At 38.9% G+C, this 20234-nt stretch overlaps 1 protein-coding gene across 1 annotated transcript; it reads left to right on the top strand.

Annotated features, from left to right (window-relative positions):
* Nucleotides 1-2309: 2309 nt before the first annotated feature.
* On the top strand, nt 2310-19224 carry cog3 (component of oligomeric golgi complex 3). Its single transcript, XM_005921385.3, has 23 exons — nt 2310-2525; nt 2773-2919; nt 3022-3083; nt 4875-5040; nt 6304-6378; nt 6697-6789; nt 7783-7908; nt 8010-8090; nt 8177-8220; nt 8342-8468; nt 9101-9192; nt 9465-9604; nt 11602-11762; nt 13628-13736; nt 13829-13947; nt 14062-14151; nt 14767-14887; nt 15186-15274; nt 15400-15534; nt 15975-16050; nt 16161-16288; nt 16773-16871; nt 17038-19224. The coding sequence occupies exons 1-23, from the start codon at nt 2358-2360 to the stop codon at nt 17065-17067; spliced, it is 2478 nt and encodes an 825-aa protein (XP_005921447.2). The 5' UTR covers nt 2310-2357; the 3' UTR covers nt 17068-19224.
* The last annotated feature ends 1010 nt before the right edge of the window (nt 19225-20234 follow it).

The raw sequence follows: 20234 nt of genomic DNA, 5'->3' as shown, positions 1-20234 counted from the left end.
GCACCATCATTTATTTTTGAGTTTTATTTTAACATTGGAATGCTTTTTTTTATGAAAAGATAACACAGCCATCATAAAGAAAAGTGTCAACGTTGCTTTGCAGGACTGACTTTGACCTGCATTGAGCCACAACACAATTTTTGACAAGATTTGCTCTGACATTTCGTTTTGTATTGGAGTAGCGTGGCTTGAATTCTGCAGCGTTTCCTTTCAACAAAGTACAAGAGCAAAAAAAAAAAAAAAAAAGAAGATCTGAACTCCCTGTGACCTCCCCATGAGACACCCTGCAGACAAAGCCATAATAAGTGAGCACTATCTCCTCCATGTAATGTCACCAGAGCTTGATTTTGTGATGTGTTCATTTTTGCGTGGGAAGAAATACTTGAAGCTATTTGTGAAGAGGATCTAGTCAACCAGAAGTATACTAAATGCTACACATTGCCAGTTGTCGCTTCACCTCCTCAATTAAAAAATAAATCGTTAAATTAAAATTAATTATTGAAATTTGTCAGTAGATTTGTTAGCTGTAAAATAAACAGTGGTATTAAAGTTCCTTCCTGTTAAATAGTAACATTTAACTTAAGGACAGTTTTTTTCTACTGATTAAAAAAAAATAGTAAAACATGCTAAGCTTATATACATCAACTTTAGTAAAGTAACGCTGTAGCATGAAAAACACAAGTAGACACATTATTGTTTTTTGCACTTTTACTTCTGCATGAATAAATGGACGCAGACATAGAAGAGTTAACGGAGTGAAAATATCCCGGAGCCTGAATTTTTGTCTATTAAAAATGTTTCCCAGGGCTCCACCTGCTGGATTTATTTATTTTTTTCTGTGATAGGTTAACGTGTTGCTGGGTGCCATTTTTTGTCCCACCCACAAATTCCATCTGCCACGTTGATCTGTTTGTTTTGTGGTGTTTGTTTAGTAAAACCTACAATGGGCCTTCACCATAACCTGGATGATAGCTGAAATTTCTGGTTAGGCATCTAACATTTATTTATTTATTTATTTAACGATCAAAACCAGCTATGCACGAACAGTTACTTTCAAGTGGTTCTGTTATGACCAGTACATGCATACACACACTTTTCCCAGAGAAACAAAATGCAATAAAATACAGAAGCAGGAGTGTTCCCAAGATTTTTTGAAATGAGATGGCACTGGGGGACCAACAATCAGCTGGCAGGGGGCATGAGAAAACAGAAAATTCTATGAGAAATAAATATCAAACCACATCACTAAAAGACAAACTGAAAATTCAGCACATAAGAAAAACTTTAGTTGTTGCCTTAATAAATGTGCATTGGATGTGGGTGACCCTTGACCATGGAACTGAAACAAAACATTAAACACTGAGTCCCAAGATAATGGAGCTCACAAATTGCAGTCTGGTTGCAACCATTAATGTCTATTGTTCTGCTGAGTGGTAGAATTAAAGACAGATCTCCCATTATTCCTTTGTTTTATGTTAACCTGTGCGAGGTAAAAAAGTAATGTTAGGCAGTGGACCAAGTCACTGTGAAGTACATATATGAGTCAGTTTTTTATTAGCACAAGAGCCTTCAGCTCATATTCATTTATTATTCAGTTGCATATCGTTATATAGCTGTATTACGATAACTCACTGAGGAGCACAATACTGTTTTTCCTCAAAAGCAGATGATGGTATTGCAATGTTATGACAACACAGCTTTGGAGAGGTGACACAGGAGGCCCAAAACTGTAGCCACGTCCTTGAACATGAGTAGTTATAACTTCTATCCCTCCCTCCCTCCCTCCATCCATCCATCCATCCATCCATCCATCCATCCATTTACTTTCCCTTATACAATTCAAGGATGTGGAGGTAGATGTCTGGAGCAGCTGATCCCCACCTGGCAGCAGGGGTGCATCCTGGGTAGGTTATCAGAATCCATTACAGACAGAAAACCTCAAATTCACTGTCAAATCCACATCTAAACCAGTTCAGGAGAATGTCTTTGGACTGTGGGCGGAAACTCATATGATAATATCTTCCATTGTACCATTTGCATTTCGTTGCCCTGTACCTGTGCATGTGCAATGACAATAAAGTTGAATTCTAATTCTAATTCTATTCTATTTTGCTTAATAACTCGTTTTTTTAATGCTGAAAAAATGTCATTTTGTAATTTAAAAAAATGAAGACAGAGAAGTTCTGTATATTATCCTTTTCATGCTTTTAAAATATATTTGCAAAAGTGTTTTAAGACACGGAGCGAAACTCACCATCGCAGTGGGATCACCGACCTCTTTATCAAGCCCCGCCCACACTCCCGGAACAGGAAGTACCAGCGCGTTGCTGCTGACGTTGGTGCTGTCTAATCTAACGATGGCGTCCACAGATCAGTCCCTCTTGGACTTAACAGATAAGGAAACCCGGGAGAAACTGTCGCTATGGGACCGCCGTACCGATGCCACGGCTCCCCTCACGGAGAAACAGATGGACTCCGTCCTGGAGATCCGAGCCGCGGCCGAAAAGCTCTCTGTGCCCTCTGAGGTGAGCTGGAGCTCTGGACTCAGCTAGCTAGCTAGCTAGCAGTGCTGCTAACTTACTTTCTAAACGCAAGTGATGTCAAATAAAAGTCGAGGCTGCCACTGTATGACCTTAATTCCCCCTTTCATTACGTTACAAGTTAATTTATCTGGCATGTATGTATTTGTGCTTCACCACCTCGTCAACATGTCCAGGTAGTTAGCTTGAAATCAAGGAGCTTAGAAATAAGGAGCCTTGTTTTGTTTTGCAGCTACCCATTGAAGACTTGTGTAGCTTGTCATCTAGATCCTTGCAGTCCCCTTTCACTGCGACTGTTCCCGATTCAACAGAAGACATCCTGCTCAAAGGATTTCAGATGCTCAACATGGAAAACAATAGAATAGAAACTGCACAACAGGTGTCTGACTCAGTCAGCTTTAAGCAGTTATGCACCCAGTCAGATTTACCATACCTTAATAAGATGCATGGGTGTAATATAATTCCTCTTTTTTTTTTGTAGTTTTTTGCCTGGTTTGCCAAGCTGCAGGCAAACATGGACCAGGACGAGAATGCAAAATACAGGTATGTAAATCTTAAACTCCTCTAGTGTCATGCTGTGTGTAGGGCTGGATATTGATAAGATTATATACAAGTTATAGGCTGGATCCTTTACCAGTTGTCTAATTTATTCCTGATCAGTTTTCCAAAAAGATAGGCCTTAATAGGTCATGAATCAAGTTATGTATTAGTCTCAAGTGTACAGTACAAATAACCTCACTGAGGTTCGCATATGCTTCACTGCCATGTGTTTTTCATAAATTTTAATATTTGGTATTGCTCTGCTCCAGAACACCAGGCATTTTTTTATTTTCAAACCAGCTCTTCATCTAAATAATCATCATTGCATGTCTAAAATCACAATTTTAGTCACCCATCATGCTTGGATTGAATTTTCCCTAATATCGGTTTTCCATCACTTTTATATCAAGATGAAATCTTTTTGCTTGCTCATCGCTGACATCACCTAAATTTGGTGGAAAAAATTAGAGATGAAAATGTAAAACGTGCATCTTCAGTGAAATTCTGGCCCCCTACCCAGCATGTTGGCCATAAGCTCAGCGTTATTCTCTGCTCTGCAAAAATTCTGGACAATGTGCACCAGTGCTTCCAAAGCTGCAGATTCATTTGGTGTCATTTTTCTTTTTGAACTTGTCACCGAGTATCTGTTCAGTTTTCTATCCAGTCATTCTCGTTGTTGACTACTTGGAAAATAATAACTTAAAAAAAAGAACATATACATGAACCAGCAAGTGAAATTTGTAAAGGTGTTGGTGAAAGTGCTTGTTGAACAGTGTATCAGATGTTTGCATTCTGAATCAGAGAAACACATCAGCTTTGATTTAAAGGCGTTATTAAACATGCATAATTCTATTTGCAACGTTCAAGCTTTCTGTTCGGTCAGACAGTCAGATTTATGTTCACCAGTCATGTTTGAGAAGACATTTGCATGCAGCTTAATAGTTGGTGAGGGCAGCAAAAGAAGAAACGATTGAAATGAGATTTCTAACCATCGGAGATAGTCCAACAGTTTTGTTTTTTAAAATCACTTTTTATAAAAGAACTCATTGGCATTTTTAAACAATGACTGGCAGACTGAACAGGAAGGTTTGACCCGGATATCCACTAACTCTGCGAAGGCCAGCAGACAATAGCCAGAGGTTTTCCAGATTGTGTGTGCGTTGACTGGGTGTTTGTTTAGAGGAGGACAAGGTCAAATTACATGTTTTTGAAAGAATAAATCAGAATCAAACATGATGCTCTGTGATGCATCCATCCTTCGTCTGCTTATTCAGTTGAGGGTCGTGGGGGGCTGGAGTCGATCCATCCTACTGTTAGAGGCAGGGTACACCGTGGATAGGTCATTAATCAGGTGTAACACACAGAGACAGACAGCCATTTAAGCTCACATTCACATCTACTGTCAGTTTAGAATCACTGGCCTAACGCCATGCGGGAGGAAGCTGGAATATCCAGAGAGAACCCACGCAGACAGATGTGTGACAGTGCTAAACATTGCATCACCATTCTCTCCCACCTCTGTGCTTTATAAAATGCACCCTCATACACTACTCACTCAGTTTTCAGATCTCTTAATTGCAGCAAAATTGTTTCAAGAGTAAAATGAATGAAGTAAGAAAAGGCATGCGCCGCTGTGTTAGTTTCACTCAGCCAAAAAAGTGCAACCATCAAATGTCACCTTACTGTTGCTGTTGTCAAATCTTCTAAAGCATGAAGCCAATATTTAGCTTCAGTGCACTATGCTGTCAAAGTTGAATGAAAGGAAGCAAAAGATAATGTCTGCTTTCCACTTAGGAAAACCAGAGATGATCTAAACTGCTACCAGGAACACTGTGATGTTATACTAAAAGATGTCAACACAGCTCTTGAGCACTTGGATTCCCTTCAGAAACAGTACCTGTTTGTGTCCAATAAGACTGGCGCCCTACATGAGGCCTGTGAACAGCTTCTTAAAGAACAGGTGAGATGCGCACGGGCACATCAGACTGTGAGCACTTTCCTTTATTAAAATCAGCAGATCCCTGGTAATCAGAAATTGTATGTACTTTAATGCAATATAAAGCATATATAATTATTAAATAAAGCCATTTTTGGTGTCATTTTGTAAAGATTATTTTTATTTTAAGTTAATCAATATGTGCTTGAAATACCGATTTCCTGCTTTAATTCAAGTTGTTTTACAATAAAATTGTATTAACTGTTTATGAATTCAAGTCAAATTTATATGAAGTCCCCAGTTTTCAACATTAATTGAACACTCGCAACTGCCTGAGAAGTAATTTCATGGCAAAAGTGTAAAGTGTGCGTGTTAGTCCCCATAGGGAAATAGTTCCTCTGCATTTAACCCATTCACCCAGTGAAGCAGTGGGCAGCCGCCAGTGCAGCGCCCGGGGAGCAGTGTGTAGGGACGGTACCTTGCTCAGGGGTACCTCAGGGTAGCCGTTCAGTGGAGTCGAACCCCCGACCTTCCGATCATGGGGCCACCACTCTACCTACTGAGCTATCCCTGCCCCAAGATGAAGCCTGTTCCCTCGTTATTTCATGACAAATGAAGAAGATAAAAAAAAAAGCTGTTTTAAATTTGTAATTAAAAGCTTTTCAAAGGAATATGAGGATGTCAGAGAGATGATGATTCAAGGGAGGGAGATCATCGTTAGGATAAAAAACAAAACAAATGAACCTTCCAGAAAAATAACATCATCTTTGGAAGTGGTCAAATCAGCAAACTGGTGCATTCTTAAAGATAATGAATGCACTGGCCAGCTCAGCTATGCCAAAGAGCCTGAAAGACCACAGAGAACTAAGTGCGTGATGACAGAATTATTTCCATGATTAAGAAAAACTACTTCAAAATATCTAACCAAGTCAAGAATACTCTTGAGGTGGTGGATGTATCATTGTTAAGGTCTACAAAGAAGAAAATGAAATTATGGACTATACCAAACCAGGGATGGTAATAATTGTTTCACCGTTCTCTGAGGAATAAATTAGTACATTGTTGAGTCTGCTGTTAAATGTCTTATAAATGTGTTATAAACTCGAGCTTTTTGCTTTTTGTTCTTTTTTTCCCCCCCCACAAGTGTTGGAGATTTGTGCTCAGGCTCGTAGAGACTGGACTGTTGTTAGAAGCTGAACTGAAATTATTAAGCTTCTTATAGCATGTTTTTTATTATCTATTTTTGCTTGTTTTAACAATGGTGTTTTGTTTTCTCTCTGTTTGCAGGCAGAACTTGTTGACCTGGCAGAAAGCATACAGCAGAAACTGTCATATTTTAATGAGTTAGAAAACATAAACACGGTAGGCTGTGTCTGTTTGTTTGTTCGTTTGTTAAATGACTAAAACTATGCACTGAAATATGTTTAACTGGTTATTAGATATAGATTTTATTTTCACACTCAGTTGCTGTAATTTTAAATAAGAAATTATTCTCAATTTTTGCATCTTGAAAAATAAGACGAAGTAAAATCTGTAGTTTCTTGTTTTTTTCTAGATATAGATTAAATTTTTACTGATCTGAAATTATGAATAACACACATAGCAGTGTTTACCAAAAACATTTTTTTTAATTATATAAAAGTATTAATTAATTAAAATCGAATGTCTTTGCCTTTGCAGAAACTGAACTCGCCAACCTTGTCTGTAAATAGTGAAGGTTTTATACCAATGCTGTCTAAGTTGGATGACTGCATTGAATATGTTTCATCACATGTAAGTACCTTGTGCTGTCAGTTTTGCCTTTGAAGATCTCGTTTTACCTTTTTGTAGGAATATCAGGGATAGAGTAATCAGAAGGATGTGACATTTTTGTTGGAAGCGAATTTCCTTTTATGTAGTGAATGCACATTTACAGCGTGTGATAGAAAAGTTCTGTAAAAAGATCCATTAAAATCAAAAACATGCCCTATATTGTGTTAAAGGTCATATTATTTTACACCTCTAAAGCATTTTTAGTGCAGATGGTATTTTTTACAACTTTTAGTGGAAGTCTTGTTATTGTCCCTTGCACTTGTGATCTGGATCTCTACCAGCGTGTCAGAACTGCAGACATTGTTGCTGGGAGACAAATCTCATGAGTGGTTCTGATGGTGAGGGAAAATTGTTTTGGTATACCTCCAAAAAAGTGCACTGTGAGCCATCCCGCCGTGCACAATACTTTAGATTGTTTCCTCAAAATGTTCTCCGTCAGACACCTCAGGATGTTACAGTAGAACTCGGCATTGATAAAATTTATGTTGAGCAATAAGCTGCCTTCAGGCTTGGACACTCAGGAGTCATCAACTTAAAAAAATGCTTGCTCATACCCAGAGATCCAGATGTCTTGATGAGCCTCCAGATGAAATCATGTTGAAACAGGAATTTGTGCTTCCTCTCTGTGTGAGTTTGAGGTCCAAAGTGAAATTGCAGAGTGCACAGTGCATGTGGTCAGAACAGGATTTACAGTCTAGAAATAGCACCATGGACACGACCAGCAAGGTGACCTTGAGCGCGTCAAATCTTTTGATTATCATGGAGGTGCTCTCAGAACACTTTAATCACACCTCATATGCTCAGTGTACATTTACAGTGAGTAATCGGGCACCGGTGAGTAATCAGGGATGTAGACAAGGGGGTGGGGATCAGGGAAACGCAGACCAAAATGATAACCTGTGATAACTCCAGAATGAATGATGTTTAACACTTGCTTATCTCTTTTCATTCCAGCCAAGTTTCAAGGACTATCCTGTTTATTTGGCCAAATTTAAACAATGTCTCTCTAAAGCTATGCATTTCATGAAGATTCACATTGTAAACACTATGCAAAACCTCACAAGCCAGTTAACAAAAAGGGTAAGTAAGCATTCTGTTTTTCTTTAGTGCTATTGACCACTGGTACACACACTGTATGCGTTTAGTGGAGTTTAATTTTGATTTCTTTTTGACTCCCACAGGATCCAATGGGTTTAACTAATGCAGACAACGCCTTTACCCTTTACTATGTAAAGTTCAGAGCAGCTTCACCCAAAGTTCGGGTGAGTTTAACGTTCTGTTGCCTGCTATTTATGCAGATCATAATTTTCTACAGTAAAAATCAAATTTTCTTTTTTCCCCTCTTCAGTCATTGATTGAACAGATAGAGCAGCGAGCAGAGAAGATTCCAGAGTGAGTATTTCTTTAGAAAAAGGCAGCAGTGGCAGCGGTAGCATTAACCTTTTATAAATGTATATTTTGTTATAGTTAATGTGCTAAATGAAGTCTTCTATATTTATATTTATGCAAACAGATACCATCAGCTTCTTGATGAAGTTCATCAGTGTTATCTTGATCAAAGAGAGCAGCTCTTAAGTCCCTGCATTACATCCACCATTACTGACTTGACCAGCCAGAACAGCAAAGACCACTGTGCTTTGGTAAGTCTACTTAAAGGCTGGAATGGCTCTTTAGATATAGTAAGGTGACATTTGAGTTTGCTAAGAATGGACAGCTTGGGGCCCTCTGGGATATTTTCTGCACTGTGTTGAAGCACAAAGCTGTGCACATTATAAATGACCTTAACTTGAAGTTGTGAACAGCAGGGGTCCAGAGATTTCTCCTGTTTTATTCAGAAGTGGATTGCTTTGGAGACTAGGTGTTGTCAGTGTATCCCTAGTCATCCATAACAGTGCTGATTATTACGCTTTGTGTCTGAAATTTTAATAGACTCAAAAATTGGCACAATAAAAGTAAAACTTTTTTCTTTTAGTCATCTCCAATTTCATACTTCCGACAAACCCGATCCAGTTTTGAAGCCTGCAAAGGTTCAGTATTTTGACACTATCATGGCATTTGAAACACTTCTCTAATTGGCTTGATGGGGATGCTATAATTAAAGCATTTCATGCAACAGAACGTCATAACAGCCGCACCATCTGCTCAGGTTATGCATCTTGTTAATGACTGCTGTAATAGGTGGCTGTATCATTTATGTGTGTTTGCTTGTTTGAGGTGAAGCCAAAGTATTTGCAGGCAATACAGCATGTGATCATTATGTGTATTTGTACAGGTTCGCAGTGGCTGTGCCTTTATGGTTCACGTGTGTCAGGATGAACACCAGCTGTACAATGAGTTCTTCTCCAAACCTACACCTAAACTAGAGTGAGCGGTATTCACATTAGTGTTTAGTAGCTCATGCAGGAAATGTGTGTTTGTTTAAGGTGTGGCATTTTAAACGGAACAATAGGCATTTCCAGTTTTGCTTATTATGTGCAGTGTTATGACAGTTTGTATTGTAGTTTAAGGGCTTTTTTTGCATATTTAAATATCGAAATGCCATTACTTAAGTCTTTGATTCTGCCAATGGAAGCTTAGACAGAAAGTATCGCATATGTTTCTTACAATGCAATGAAACAGTTTTTAATATTTGACAGTGAGCTGCTGGAGAAGCTGTGTTTGTCCCTGTATGATGTCCTCCGGCCTCTGATAATTCACATCATCCACCTGGAAACCCTGTCTGAGCTCTGTAGCATCCTCAAGAATGAGATGTTGGAAGATCATGTTCAAAATAATGGTATGTTGGAACTTGGTTCCTTTTTCTTTTTTCTGTAGGCGATTATTTGACTTGCACAGTCATGAAGAGAAGTTAAAAAATAAATTCTGCCAGCTCATCAATATTTCTGACAGTCTTCTTCAGTGCCACATCTCATATCACAACATGTCAGCTGAGTTATTGTCAGGACTCTTTTTCAGCCACTGTTCTGTGTTGTTGATTGATAGACTTGTATCTTGTGGATCGATGTTTTTGTTGCATCACCCAATGTTTCTTAAGCTAGAGTTCTTGTACTGCTTGGCTGAAATTCTCCCATAAAATTTAAAATTTCTTTCAAATAATTGCAAAGCCTCTTGGCTCCTGCTCAATCACACTCCACAGTTGGGATGAGGTTTTGATATTGGTGTGGAGTGCCTTTTTTCTTTTCTAACACAGCAGAAATGTTGTGCAGCACTAAGGCAAACTTGAGACATGTCTCTTTTTTTAAAAACTCTTGAGAGCAGTGGTATTTTTTTGTAGTGTTCTTTCATTACCGTCATTTTCATTTACTGCTTTTCTTCTTATGGACATGTGATCAGAGACGAAGCGAGCTGTGAGTGAGGGTCCTTGGGTCCTTTTTCACATTGTGCTTTTGGCTTGATTTTTGCCAGACACCCACTCCTAGGTAGAGTAGCAACAGACCTGATTTTCTTCATTTTGTGGTGAGTTTGATAAACTCCCAGGTCTGCAAAATTCTGGGATAATTCTGGCTGGATTTGTAGAGTTGATTGATATTGTTTAGTTTCCTGACACCGACCCAGCTTTTAAACATAGTCAGCAAGTTTTCAATAGGGTTGAATTCAGCGCTTTTGGAAGGCCAATCCAGAAGCTCAAGTCTAGGCTGCTCTATCCATTCTGATCCCAGTTTTGATGTGTGTTTGGGATCATTGTCCTGTTGGAACACCCAACTTTGTCCAAGCTTCAGTCATCTAGCTTTTGATTTGAGGTGTGAAGTTGAAGTTTGAAACTTTCCAACTTGTATAAATCTATAATTCACTTTCTTAGATCGTCACTGGGTTTCACTGGACCTTTCCATTTTGTTTCGGGGTTTTTTTGTTATATCTGTCAGCCCAGTGAGAAGTGTCAAATAAATCCTTTTTATAGTGTTAAAAAGAAACTGACAGTTGTAGTCGGTCATGATCCCAAATAAGAAATTAATATCACTTGGCCTTGATAAGTTAAAAGACATTGTAGAACCTTCAGTACTACCTATTAAAAGACACTTATGTTTAGTTTTGAACCTGTGTGAATGACAGAAAATCCAAATAAAGGTGTTTGCTGTAAAATCACTCCACCTCACCTCCACCACACTTCAAAGAAATCAATAAAAGCCCCAAATAAATTGAGAGTATGGAAACATCTGACCACAACTCTACATCCTGAACTTACTATATTAGTATTTTAAACTTTTTAATATTTGAAATATTAAAAACTATTTGACGTTTTAATATGAGCGTCTGCATCATTCCAGCTGCATACTGTGTATCTATCTTACAGACAATAATTAAAAGTATTAAAGATCCCCTTTAATGAAAATCCACATTGTTAAAAACGGTAAATTATTTTAAAATTACAAATTAGGTGCATTTATTAAATGAGATGTATTGTTCCCCACAGAGCTGGATTGTATTTGTTGCGCTATCGAGGCACTGCACATGGATGTGTAGGCGAACGGAGGCACAGCACACTTTCTCGAATGGATTAATGAATCATAGCAAATACATTTCAGAGCAATAATCAGCTATCGCTCCAATAAGTTTATCATCCCATGGAGGAGCTGCAAGAGAAGATAGGATTTATTTGAAGCTTATCGGGCAAAGAACAACTGATTTTCCCTTTGTGCGAGACCAACACATTTTAAATCTTTTTACATAATATTAAGGTTATAGTTCAGACCCTAAAGGGGCTTGTATTTGTTTGAATCTTTTCACAGCAAAGTAGTGGTTGAACTGTAAACTGACCTGCGTGCTTTCATGCAGCTGCTCAGCTGGGGGCCTTTGATGCCGTTGTGAAGCAGATGCTGGAGGACGTTCAGGAGAGGCTGGTCTATAGGACTCACATTTATATCCAGACCGATATCATAGGCTACAAACCAGCTCCAGGGGATCTGGCTTACCCTGAAAAACTGGAGATGATGGAGGTAAGGTTTTTATATGTTCCTTTTTAAGATCTCTGTTATGTAGTTTTGCAGGCAAGCTTTAAGGGATAATTTGGTTTGGTTCTTATTCAAAGGCAGTGGTCCAATCCAAATATGTGCTCTAAGACCTAAACAGTTCACCTAGTATGTGATTGAGTGTTAAAAGATGCAATTGCTCAAAATATTACGAGTAGGAGTAAATAAGACTTTTGACATGTCTTATTACTTTTGTAGTGACCAAACATGTTATATACTGTTGTTGGTTTGGGACTTTATACTTTTTTTGTCTTAAGAGTAAAGATACTTGAGAAATAACAATAACTTGAGGTTAAATTGGTTCCTTTGTGTTTGTATAACTTTGTCTAAATCTTTTGGAGCTCACCTAGTTGGTGCTTTGATGTCTGGGTAACATCTTGCTGAGTGGGGACTTTTTTTTTTTAAACACAGTGCTAACCTTTGGCATAAAGCTAAACTTATCTCTCCCTGTAATTTATGATATTTTTGCCACTTAATTTTCCATTAAAGGTCTATTTGGTGGAACTGAAGTCATTATTAGTCATTAACCATCTGTGCCCTCCTCAAAACCACCAGTCAGAAACAGTCATTTCACCTTGCAGAACATAGGAGTTTAAAACATCACAGCTGAGGCAGCTGTTTTAGCTGCTGATTGGAAAGACCTGTCTAACAAAAAGAGGTGTAGAGGTGAAAGTATTCCTGAATACGGCATGCACTTTAACTGATACAATTTTTGGGTTAGCTGGCTAAAGCACATTTTGCTGCTGATGTCTTTCACAGCAGTAAAGTGCTTTTGCTTCCTTTTTTTGTAGGGAATACGCTGTGAATGAGTTCCTCATACAACGTCCTTTCAAAGAACCAGAACTGTCATTTTAACTTATAAATTCTGTTATGTGCTGTGGTGTCATAGTATATACTTGTCCCTCTACATATGCTTTTTTTAAATAAATAAATAAATACTGCTGTAATACTTTCAGCTTCTATGCAGTTAGCTGCTATGCAACCTCGATGTAATTAGTGCTGCAAAAATAGTATTTTCATATACTGTGTATGTATTTTATTTATTTCTTTTTTTATTGTTGATACACTAGTTTAAATTATATGTCAGTAGAAAGGAAAAGTGGTGATCACAAGCTCCCACGTAAGTGTTTTTTCATACGCACCATTAGCACTGTCTGCAGGTCCATGAAAATATATTTTAAGTGTGAATTTAAGCCTTAGAAAACTTAAGTTTCATGAATGTCTGAACGTGTTGTTAAATATGCCTTTGAATTGTTACTAATGTCTTAAAATCTTCTAATGTCTTGCATACATACACTCTCTCAAAATCACACATTCTCTGATATTTCCTCTGATATTTATGAGTCTTTTTGTCTCACTTCTTTGACTTTTTAAGTTTTATTTTATGTTAAACTTTCAAAGACCCATAGATTTCTTCTGTAGAAGAGACATCTAACGCTTTCTGTCTGCAGCTTCATAATAAGTTTGAATGTTTTAAGCTGAATTATGCAAATTTATTACTGTGGAATTTCTTTGGTCTTGTGAATACTCAAATGCCGTTAGATATGCCTTTGAGTCCTAACTTTTATTTAATGACTTTTAAATGTTTTGCACCTACACTTTTTTTCCCCATTAACATCAGATCACCCTGATGTTCTTAGTATTTCTTAGATGTTTATCTGACTTCCTGTTTGTATACAAACTTGTTTTGCAAGTAAAATTTTATATTCATTTAGCCTTTTCGAAACCCGTGGGCCTCCCGTTGAAGCAAAAGTGGAAGAACATGACTTTCCAGAATCTTAAAATGTTCCTGCCTACCAACTCTCGCGTTTTACTTTCTCTGTCTTCAATAGAAAATTGCTCAGAGCTTGAAGGAAGAGCAGATGAAGCAGATGTCACAGGAGTCCGTTTTTTCTGATGTACAGCTTGACGATTCTAGTGGAAGAAGAAACAGCAGCGCTGGTCTGTGTTTCCAGATTGTGACACTAGCTTCCTGACAGTGTTTGGTGTTGCTATCATTTATTGCCCAATGGCTTCTCCTCTTTTGAATATAGGCAAAGTAGAAGCATCTCGCCTCCAGACATCAGTCTCTCCTGCAGATCTGCATGGCATGTGGTACCCTACCGTCAGACGAACACTGGTTTGTCTGTCCAAGCTCTACAGATGTATTGATGTGAGTTCTTTGTGTTATTAGTTGTTATTTTTTTGTATGGAAACGTGTACAGCGTTTATTTTAACGCTTTTAAATTTCTTATTCATGCATTTCCAACTCTTGGTCTTTTTCCAGAAAGCAGTCTTCCAGGGTTTATCTCAAGAAGCCTTATCTGCCTGCATCCAGTCCCTGCTTAAAGCTTCTGATATCATCCTTAAAAACAAGGTTGGCATGCAGCGTAGAGTATGCCTTTGTATTTCTTCTGAGCTTTTAAAATTGCATTTTTATTAAAAAAAATAGTCTGGAAAGTGCCTTTCTTTTTACGTAGTAAATAAGATGTGGTCCCCGTTAATGAAAAATTCCTTCAGGCTACAAGATCCTTAACTAAAGCAGCTGGGATGTCATTTAAAGTTTATTTTAATCGGTACTTTATTATGCTCCACAGAGTGTTCAGCAGACCATCCCTTATTTATGGGCTTCTCTCACCTTCAAATTTGCTGTCAATATCTGTGCTAACTGGCCCATTTCAACCTAACGCTTTAAATTAAAGCAGCAGCATCAGTCTCAGAGGACACATTCCCACCCCTTGTTGATGTCTTTTTCCAATGTTTTAGTTGCTAGTTGAGCAATAAATGATTTCAGATGCCTTTTTCCCCCCCCTCACAGTAATATGTCTCTTTCTGGCTATGGTTAATCAGCAGTTATTAATTAGGCATATTCCCTTATCGTCACTGAGCCCATGCTTTTTATGTTCTCTGTAGTTTGGATAGTCATCAGATGTCCTTTTGTTCTTGGCTGCCTGCAGTGTGGATTTTACCGTGTGCCTTTTACGTTCTGTAGACACAAATAGATGGGCAACTTTTCCTGATCAAGCACCTGCTGATAATGCGTGAACAGATTGCCCCATTTCACACCGATTTTGCCATCAAGGAAATCTCACTGGACCTGAAAAAAACGCGAGGTAAGATAATTAAAGGTGGAGGGAACATTGACGTTCAGCTCCATAAAGCCACTCATTACATTTTCATGCTCATTAAGCAACTTGTGCCTATCACATGCACCGGTGGCAACAATTAATGTGGAAATTGTAATCCAACACTATAATGTACATTAACCAGTGGCACACAGGGCAGATTTGCTCCCCCATCACCCTCCTCATAGTCAGTAAAGTATTACATGTGGCCACTAGAGGGCAATCTAATTCTGCACCAGCACAGATTTAGCGTCTCTTCTGTTTTTTCTTCTTTTTTTTGGTTAAGATGCTGCCTTCAAAATCCTGAACCCTAAGGCTGTTCCCAAATTCTTCCGACTTAACAGTCACAACGCCATACTTGAATTCCTGTTGGAGGTAGTGTTTTTTTTTCTTCACCTTTTTTGACTAAATATACCATACACTTTATGTACTTTGATAGCACCCTGCCTGAGGGAAATGCCACTTGATAGTCCTAAAGCCTTTTTCTCTGTGGCCCCCAGGGAACACCAGAGATAAAGGAGCACTACATTGACTCTAAGAAGGATGTGGACCGACACCTGAAGTTCAGCTGTGAGCAGTTTATTCAGCAGCAGACTCAGATCTTTGTGGGGAACCTTGAGGAGTTTCTCACCAAGGTAACTGTTAGAGCGAAGGCAGAGTTAGCCTCAGGCAGCGAAGGCTCATCCTGACCTTCATTTTTTTCAGCTTTTACCTTTTACAAACATCATTTGCTTATTCAGTGATCACTGAAGGTCTCGGTACTTAACTGACAAGCGAAGATAAAATGACAGTTTTTTTTTTTTTTCTTCATCGAGAAAATCTAATTCAGCGTGTGTATATATGTGTTCTCGTGCTTTGTGTTCTTTCACTGCAATAATTCTACCAGGTAACACACTGCCTATGCCTTCTTTCTACCTACCAGACTCTGTTTTGTGCTATTATTTATGTAAATACCGCTGTGATTGAATTAGTTTAAATGGCAGCAGACCCTCTTGTGCTTGTTTTCTTACCATAAATGACACAATTTAAGCCTTTTCAAATTTTCATGTTTTGCCTTGGCTGCGTCTGCTTTCAGGTTGCAGCTCTTAAAACTATGGCCATCCAAGGTGGTCCCACGTACAGTATGTCTCAGCAACCTTGGGCACAGCCAGGTAAGATTTGTCTCAGGAAATGCCATAAGCATCGTACTGTAATTCATCAAAACCTGTATAGTAAATGCTAGAGGGCATGTCAGTGTTTTTTTTTCTTTCTCTCTTTTCAGCAAAGATCAACGATATAGTGATGGCTACCTACCGCGTGATGAAGAGCAAGCTGCCAAGCACTTTACAGAGCATGTCCTTGTACTTGGCCAATAGAGACACAGAGTTCATCCTTTTCAAGCCTGTCCGGGTGGGTGGCAGCAAACCAAGGATATAGCATGTTACTACATGAGTCACTTTCTTTTTAAGCCATTGTTAAAGCTCGAGGAATCCAAGAATCCTTTAAGACTGTCTTTACAAAGCAGGGATATTATGCTCCCCAAGGTCCAATCAGCAGTTTTTAATAATATAAATAACACAGTATTTGCATGCATCATTTTACGAGAGCTATAGAAAACGGTCACGTTTGAAATCTACTTTTGGAATGACTCTTGTTTAAATTTTGGCTTTTAGATTGTGCCTTTAGCTATAAATTGTTAGTGAGATTGAACTCTAATAGAGAAATCTTTGTGCTGCCTGTGTACTATTCGTCAAGGTGCCAGGTGAGGCTGAATGAGAGAGAAACAAAATTCAGCGGTTGACATGGAAACAAGATAGCGAGGGGACATAGGCCAGATGGAAATGCGGTTTTAATTTCCTTCCAGCACTCAGTAATAGGATGGCTTTTTCCACAGAATAACATCCAGCAGGTATTCCAAAGACTGCACGCTTTGCTTCAGGAGGAATACAGTGGAGAAGACCTTCAAATCATTGCATGTCCATCTATGGAGCAGGTACAGCACTGTGGGATTAGCACTGCCTAAAGGCATCTGACTTAGTTTTAATAACACTGCTGCTGCATCCAAAACTGCTGAAAGCAACTTGAGTGAAGAAACATTAAATAAGGTATATCAGCTAAGGCACGGTGAGCACTCATCATTTTTCACGGCTCTCTTTCAGATTAACCTGCTGCTGTCTGTGAATAAGTAATGTGGGGTGTAAGGATTCTGATTTAACTGCCTCTGGATAGTGATGGGCTGCTCCAGCGCCGGCCATGACCAGGAGCTTTGAGGTTGAGTGGGCGAGATGACCAGATGACTGCACCTGAGCTGCATGCTGGACCAGGAGAACTGAACCAACAGCAAAAAAAAGAAAAATCAGCACAGGGCCAAAGAATTTCCTATAGAAACTCAAGTAGCTACAAGTATGAAGGGGGTTCAGGTGAAGTCTACACACAAACTGGGAAGTGGAGATTATCCTGTGGGTTACTGAGTTGATCATTTTGTTTGACTAAAATTAAATGTGGTGTTGGGGGTTTTAAGGTTGCTTTGTTGTAGAACAAATCCACTTTGAAAAGGGCGGATTTGTGATTACAGTTGCATCTCTCTGTACACCAAATTGAATTTGCACACTCTGTGATGGTGGGGTGCAGGCAGCGGCGCTTCAGGTGCACGAATGGAGCCACTAAGCAGTCGCTCATCAGCGCAGGTAGCTAACAGCCAGTAAAAGGGGCTCACATTCAGAGCTCCCTTGAGTGGTTTGGAAAGGTAAGAGAAAATGCTGCAAAATGTTTTATTCATCTATTTTAAACTGTAAGAGTCTTTGTAACACAGTTAACAGAAATATGATGACCTGTAGTACGTGTGTCTCAGATCCAACAAAGTTTTCCCCTCTAATCAACGCAAAATCCAAGCAGCTGTTTTTTCACCTCCTTACAAATTGTTTTCTTATTTCTATTGCAAGTGTGTAAAGACAATGGAATGTTATGTTTTATACTTTTTCCTTTTATAACTAAGTTTATTAAAACAAATATACTCTACTCTATCACAATAATAGACTGTTGGGAGCTGTGCCCTGCACATGACTTGTGGGTATGTTTCCTGCAAGGTAACAAAAGTAACAGGACATTATACATGTAACTTTTGCGTTGCTCTGTCCGATGTAAAATGATGTGTACAGTTATTATATTTAAGGACATTCTGATTTAAAAAAAAAAAAAAAGTTGATGATCTTCGGCTCGTTTTATAAAGCTCTTTGTCACTGAATTCAAATTCGGAGCACACTGCAGCTTTAGTCACTTCAAACAAATGAGAAACTGCCATTCAAGGACATCATCGGCTTTAGGGGGTCTTCTTGGCAGACCGTTGCTGTTTCACTGGCAGCTGCCGTCTTTCCATCTGAGAGATGAAGCTTTGCTGGGGCTTGACCTTCTGTGGACTGACAGGCTTTTGATAGGTGATGAGGGACTGGATGTTCTGGAGCAGGACATTGATCTCTGCACTCTTCTGCTGCAGATACCTCTGAAGCATGTCAGGCTCTGGCAGCATTAGACCTTTGCCTTGATTCAGCTGCGACAGCAAAGCAGTAGAAAGAAGAATCAATGCTTTGGTCTAAAATTAGGTTTGCTCTTCGTATCTTGTATTCCTGCAATTCCTAAAAAACTATAATAATAACACAAGCCACACTAACTTACTTTCAGTTTTGTCCAAACTTTACACTGACTTTATCAGTGTTTTGGATTGAATGCAGTTGTGTTGGGCAGAAGTGCTGTCACTGTGAAACACTACATGATGCTTATTGTCAAGACAGCTCCGGTGTTTTGCTTTTGTTTTGTTTTCCTTAAAATGTTTTGAGTTACTACAGTACGTGCCTCCACATGAAGTCAGATTTACCCTTATAAAGAGAAGCAGCGGCTGAACAATAAACCCCTCAGGGGTCTTACTGTCTCTTCCAGATCGTTTGTCATTTCCTTCTGCTGCCAAGTTTGTCAATAATTGAACAGTGAAACTTGAAATTCTTCAACAGAAACATGCTGAGAACAAAACAGAATTTAATTATATAGTAAAATGCTCATTTTATACCAATTACATTTCCACTATGAAGAAAAATAGGAAAAATATTAAAGAACCAATTATAGCCATCTCCTTGGTAACCAGTAACCTGTCCTAAGTTGCTTCAGTGTGAAGCTGCTAATTTTTGTCTTTAGAGGATCACACATAGAAGACCATTCAGCTGTCAGAATAGCTGATTTTATATGTATTTATATAGTTAAGGCTGGTAATCAAAATGATGTGCGATTGTTTGGTGAATCTCTGATCTTCAATTAGATATACACTAAAGACTCGCATGAATTTTCTATCTGAAAAATTTTTTTTAAATGTTTCGTAAGTGGTGCCACCCCTGATGAGCCAAATTTATTCATCAAAGAAGAACAAAATTAAAGGAACACACAGAAAACACATCAGATCTTAATGGGGAGAAAAAACAATATTGACTGGGTAATGTGTTAGGAACAAAAGGATGCCACATCATCTGATGGGAATGAAAATGAAAATGGGTGTGTTTGATTTCTACAGAGAGCAGAAATCAAACACACCCAAAAAATTCAAAGTGAAAAAAACGATGTAGTAGTCTACTCCATGTTACAAAATGGAACTCAGTAGTTTGTATGGCCCCACATTCATTGTATGTGTATTGTGTGCATGCCTGACAGCGTCGGGACGTGCTCCTAAAGAGAAAACAGATGGTGTCTTGGGGGATCTCCTCCCAGGTCTGGACCAGGGGACCACTGAGCTCCTGGAGAGTCATTCCAGCTGCTGGATGGTAAAACATAATGTCACAGAGGTGCTTTGTGTTCTTTAAATTTTGCAAGCATGGATGCCAGTCAACAGTATCTAATCCTTTATCCAACTGGAACTTTCTCCACACTCTCTTCACATAAGACTGGGCTTTGTTATGCACTTGGAGAAACCCAGGACCTTCTGCACCAGGGTCTAAGCATATGGAGAATTTTTATACATGCAATCAGGACATAGAGGTCTATGCATCCCTCCAGCCATCACACTGGTCATGCTGATCGATATTACAGACAGCATAATGTTCTCCACGGCTTCCTTGGAGCCTTTCACGTCAGTCACATATTCAGGGTGAACCTGCTCTCTGTGAATAGCACAGGGTGCCAGTGGTGAACCTGCCAATTCTGGTATTCTATAGGAAATGCTAATTGGGCTCCACAGTGCTGGGCAGTGAGCACAGGAGCCACAAGAGGAGGTCAGGCCCTCAGGCCACCTTCATGAAGTCTGTTTCTCATTGTTTGGTCAGAGACATTTTGTGCCTCTGGCAGTGCTCACTTTGTTTCTCCTTGCACCAAAGACTGC

This window comes from Haplochromis burtoni, unplaced genomic scaffold, assembly GCF_018398535.1.
Source record: "Haplochromis burtoni strain Fernald_Lab_line unplaced genomic scaffold, NCSU_Asbu1 Contig_48, whole genome shotgun sequence".
Classification (NCBI taxonomy): Eukaryota; Metazoa; Chordata; class Actinopteri; order Cichliformes; family Cichlidae; genus Haplochromis; species Haplochromis burtoni.
This window is presented reverse-complemented; position numbering and strand designations above follow the sequence as displayed.

Bases quoted from the DNA above. Each gene is read 5' to 3' on its own strand.
- cog3 (XM_005921385.3), top strand. From the start codon at position 2,358: ATGGCGTCCACAGATCAGTCCCTCTTGGACTTAACAGATAAGGAAACC. The intron at 11,763-13,627 runs GTAAGGTTTTTA...TGTCTTCAATAG, and splicing joins AAAAACTGGAGATGATGGAG to AAAATTGCTCAGAGCTTGAA. The intron at 13,737-13,828 runs GTCTGTGTTTCC...TTTTGAATATAG, and splicing joins AAGAAGAAACAGCAGCGCTG to GCAAAGTAGAAGCATCTCGC.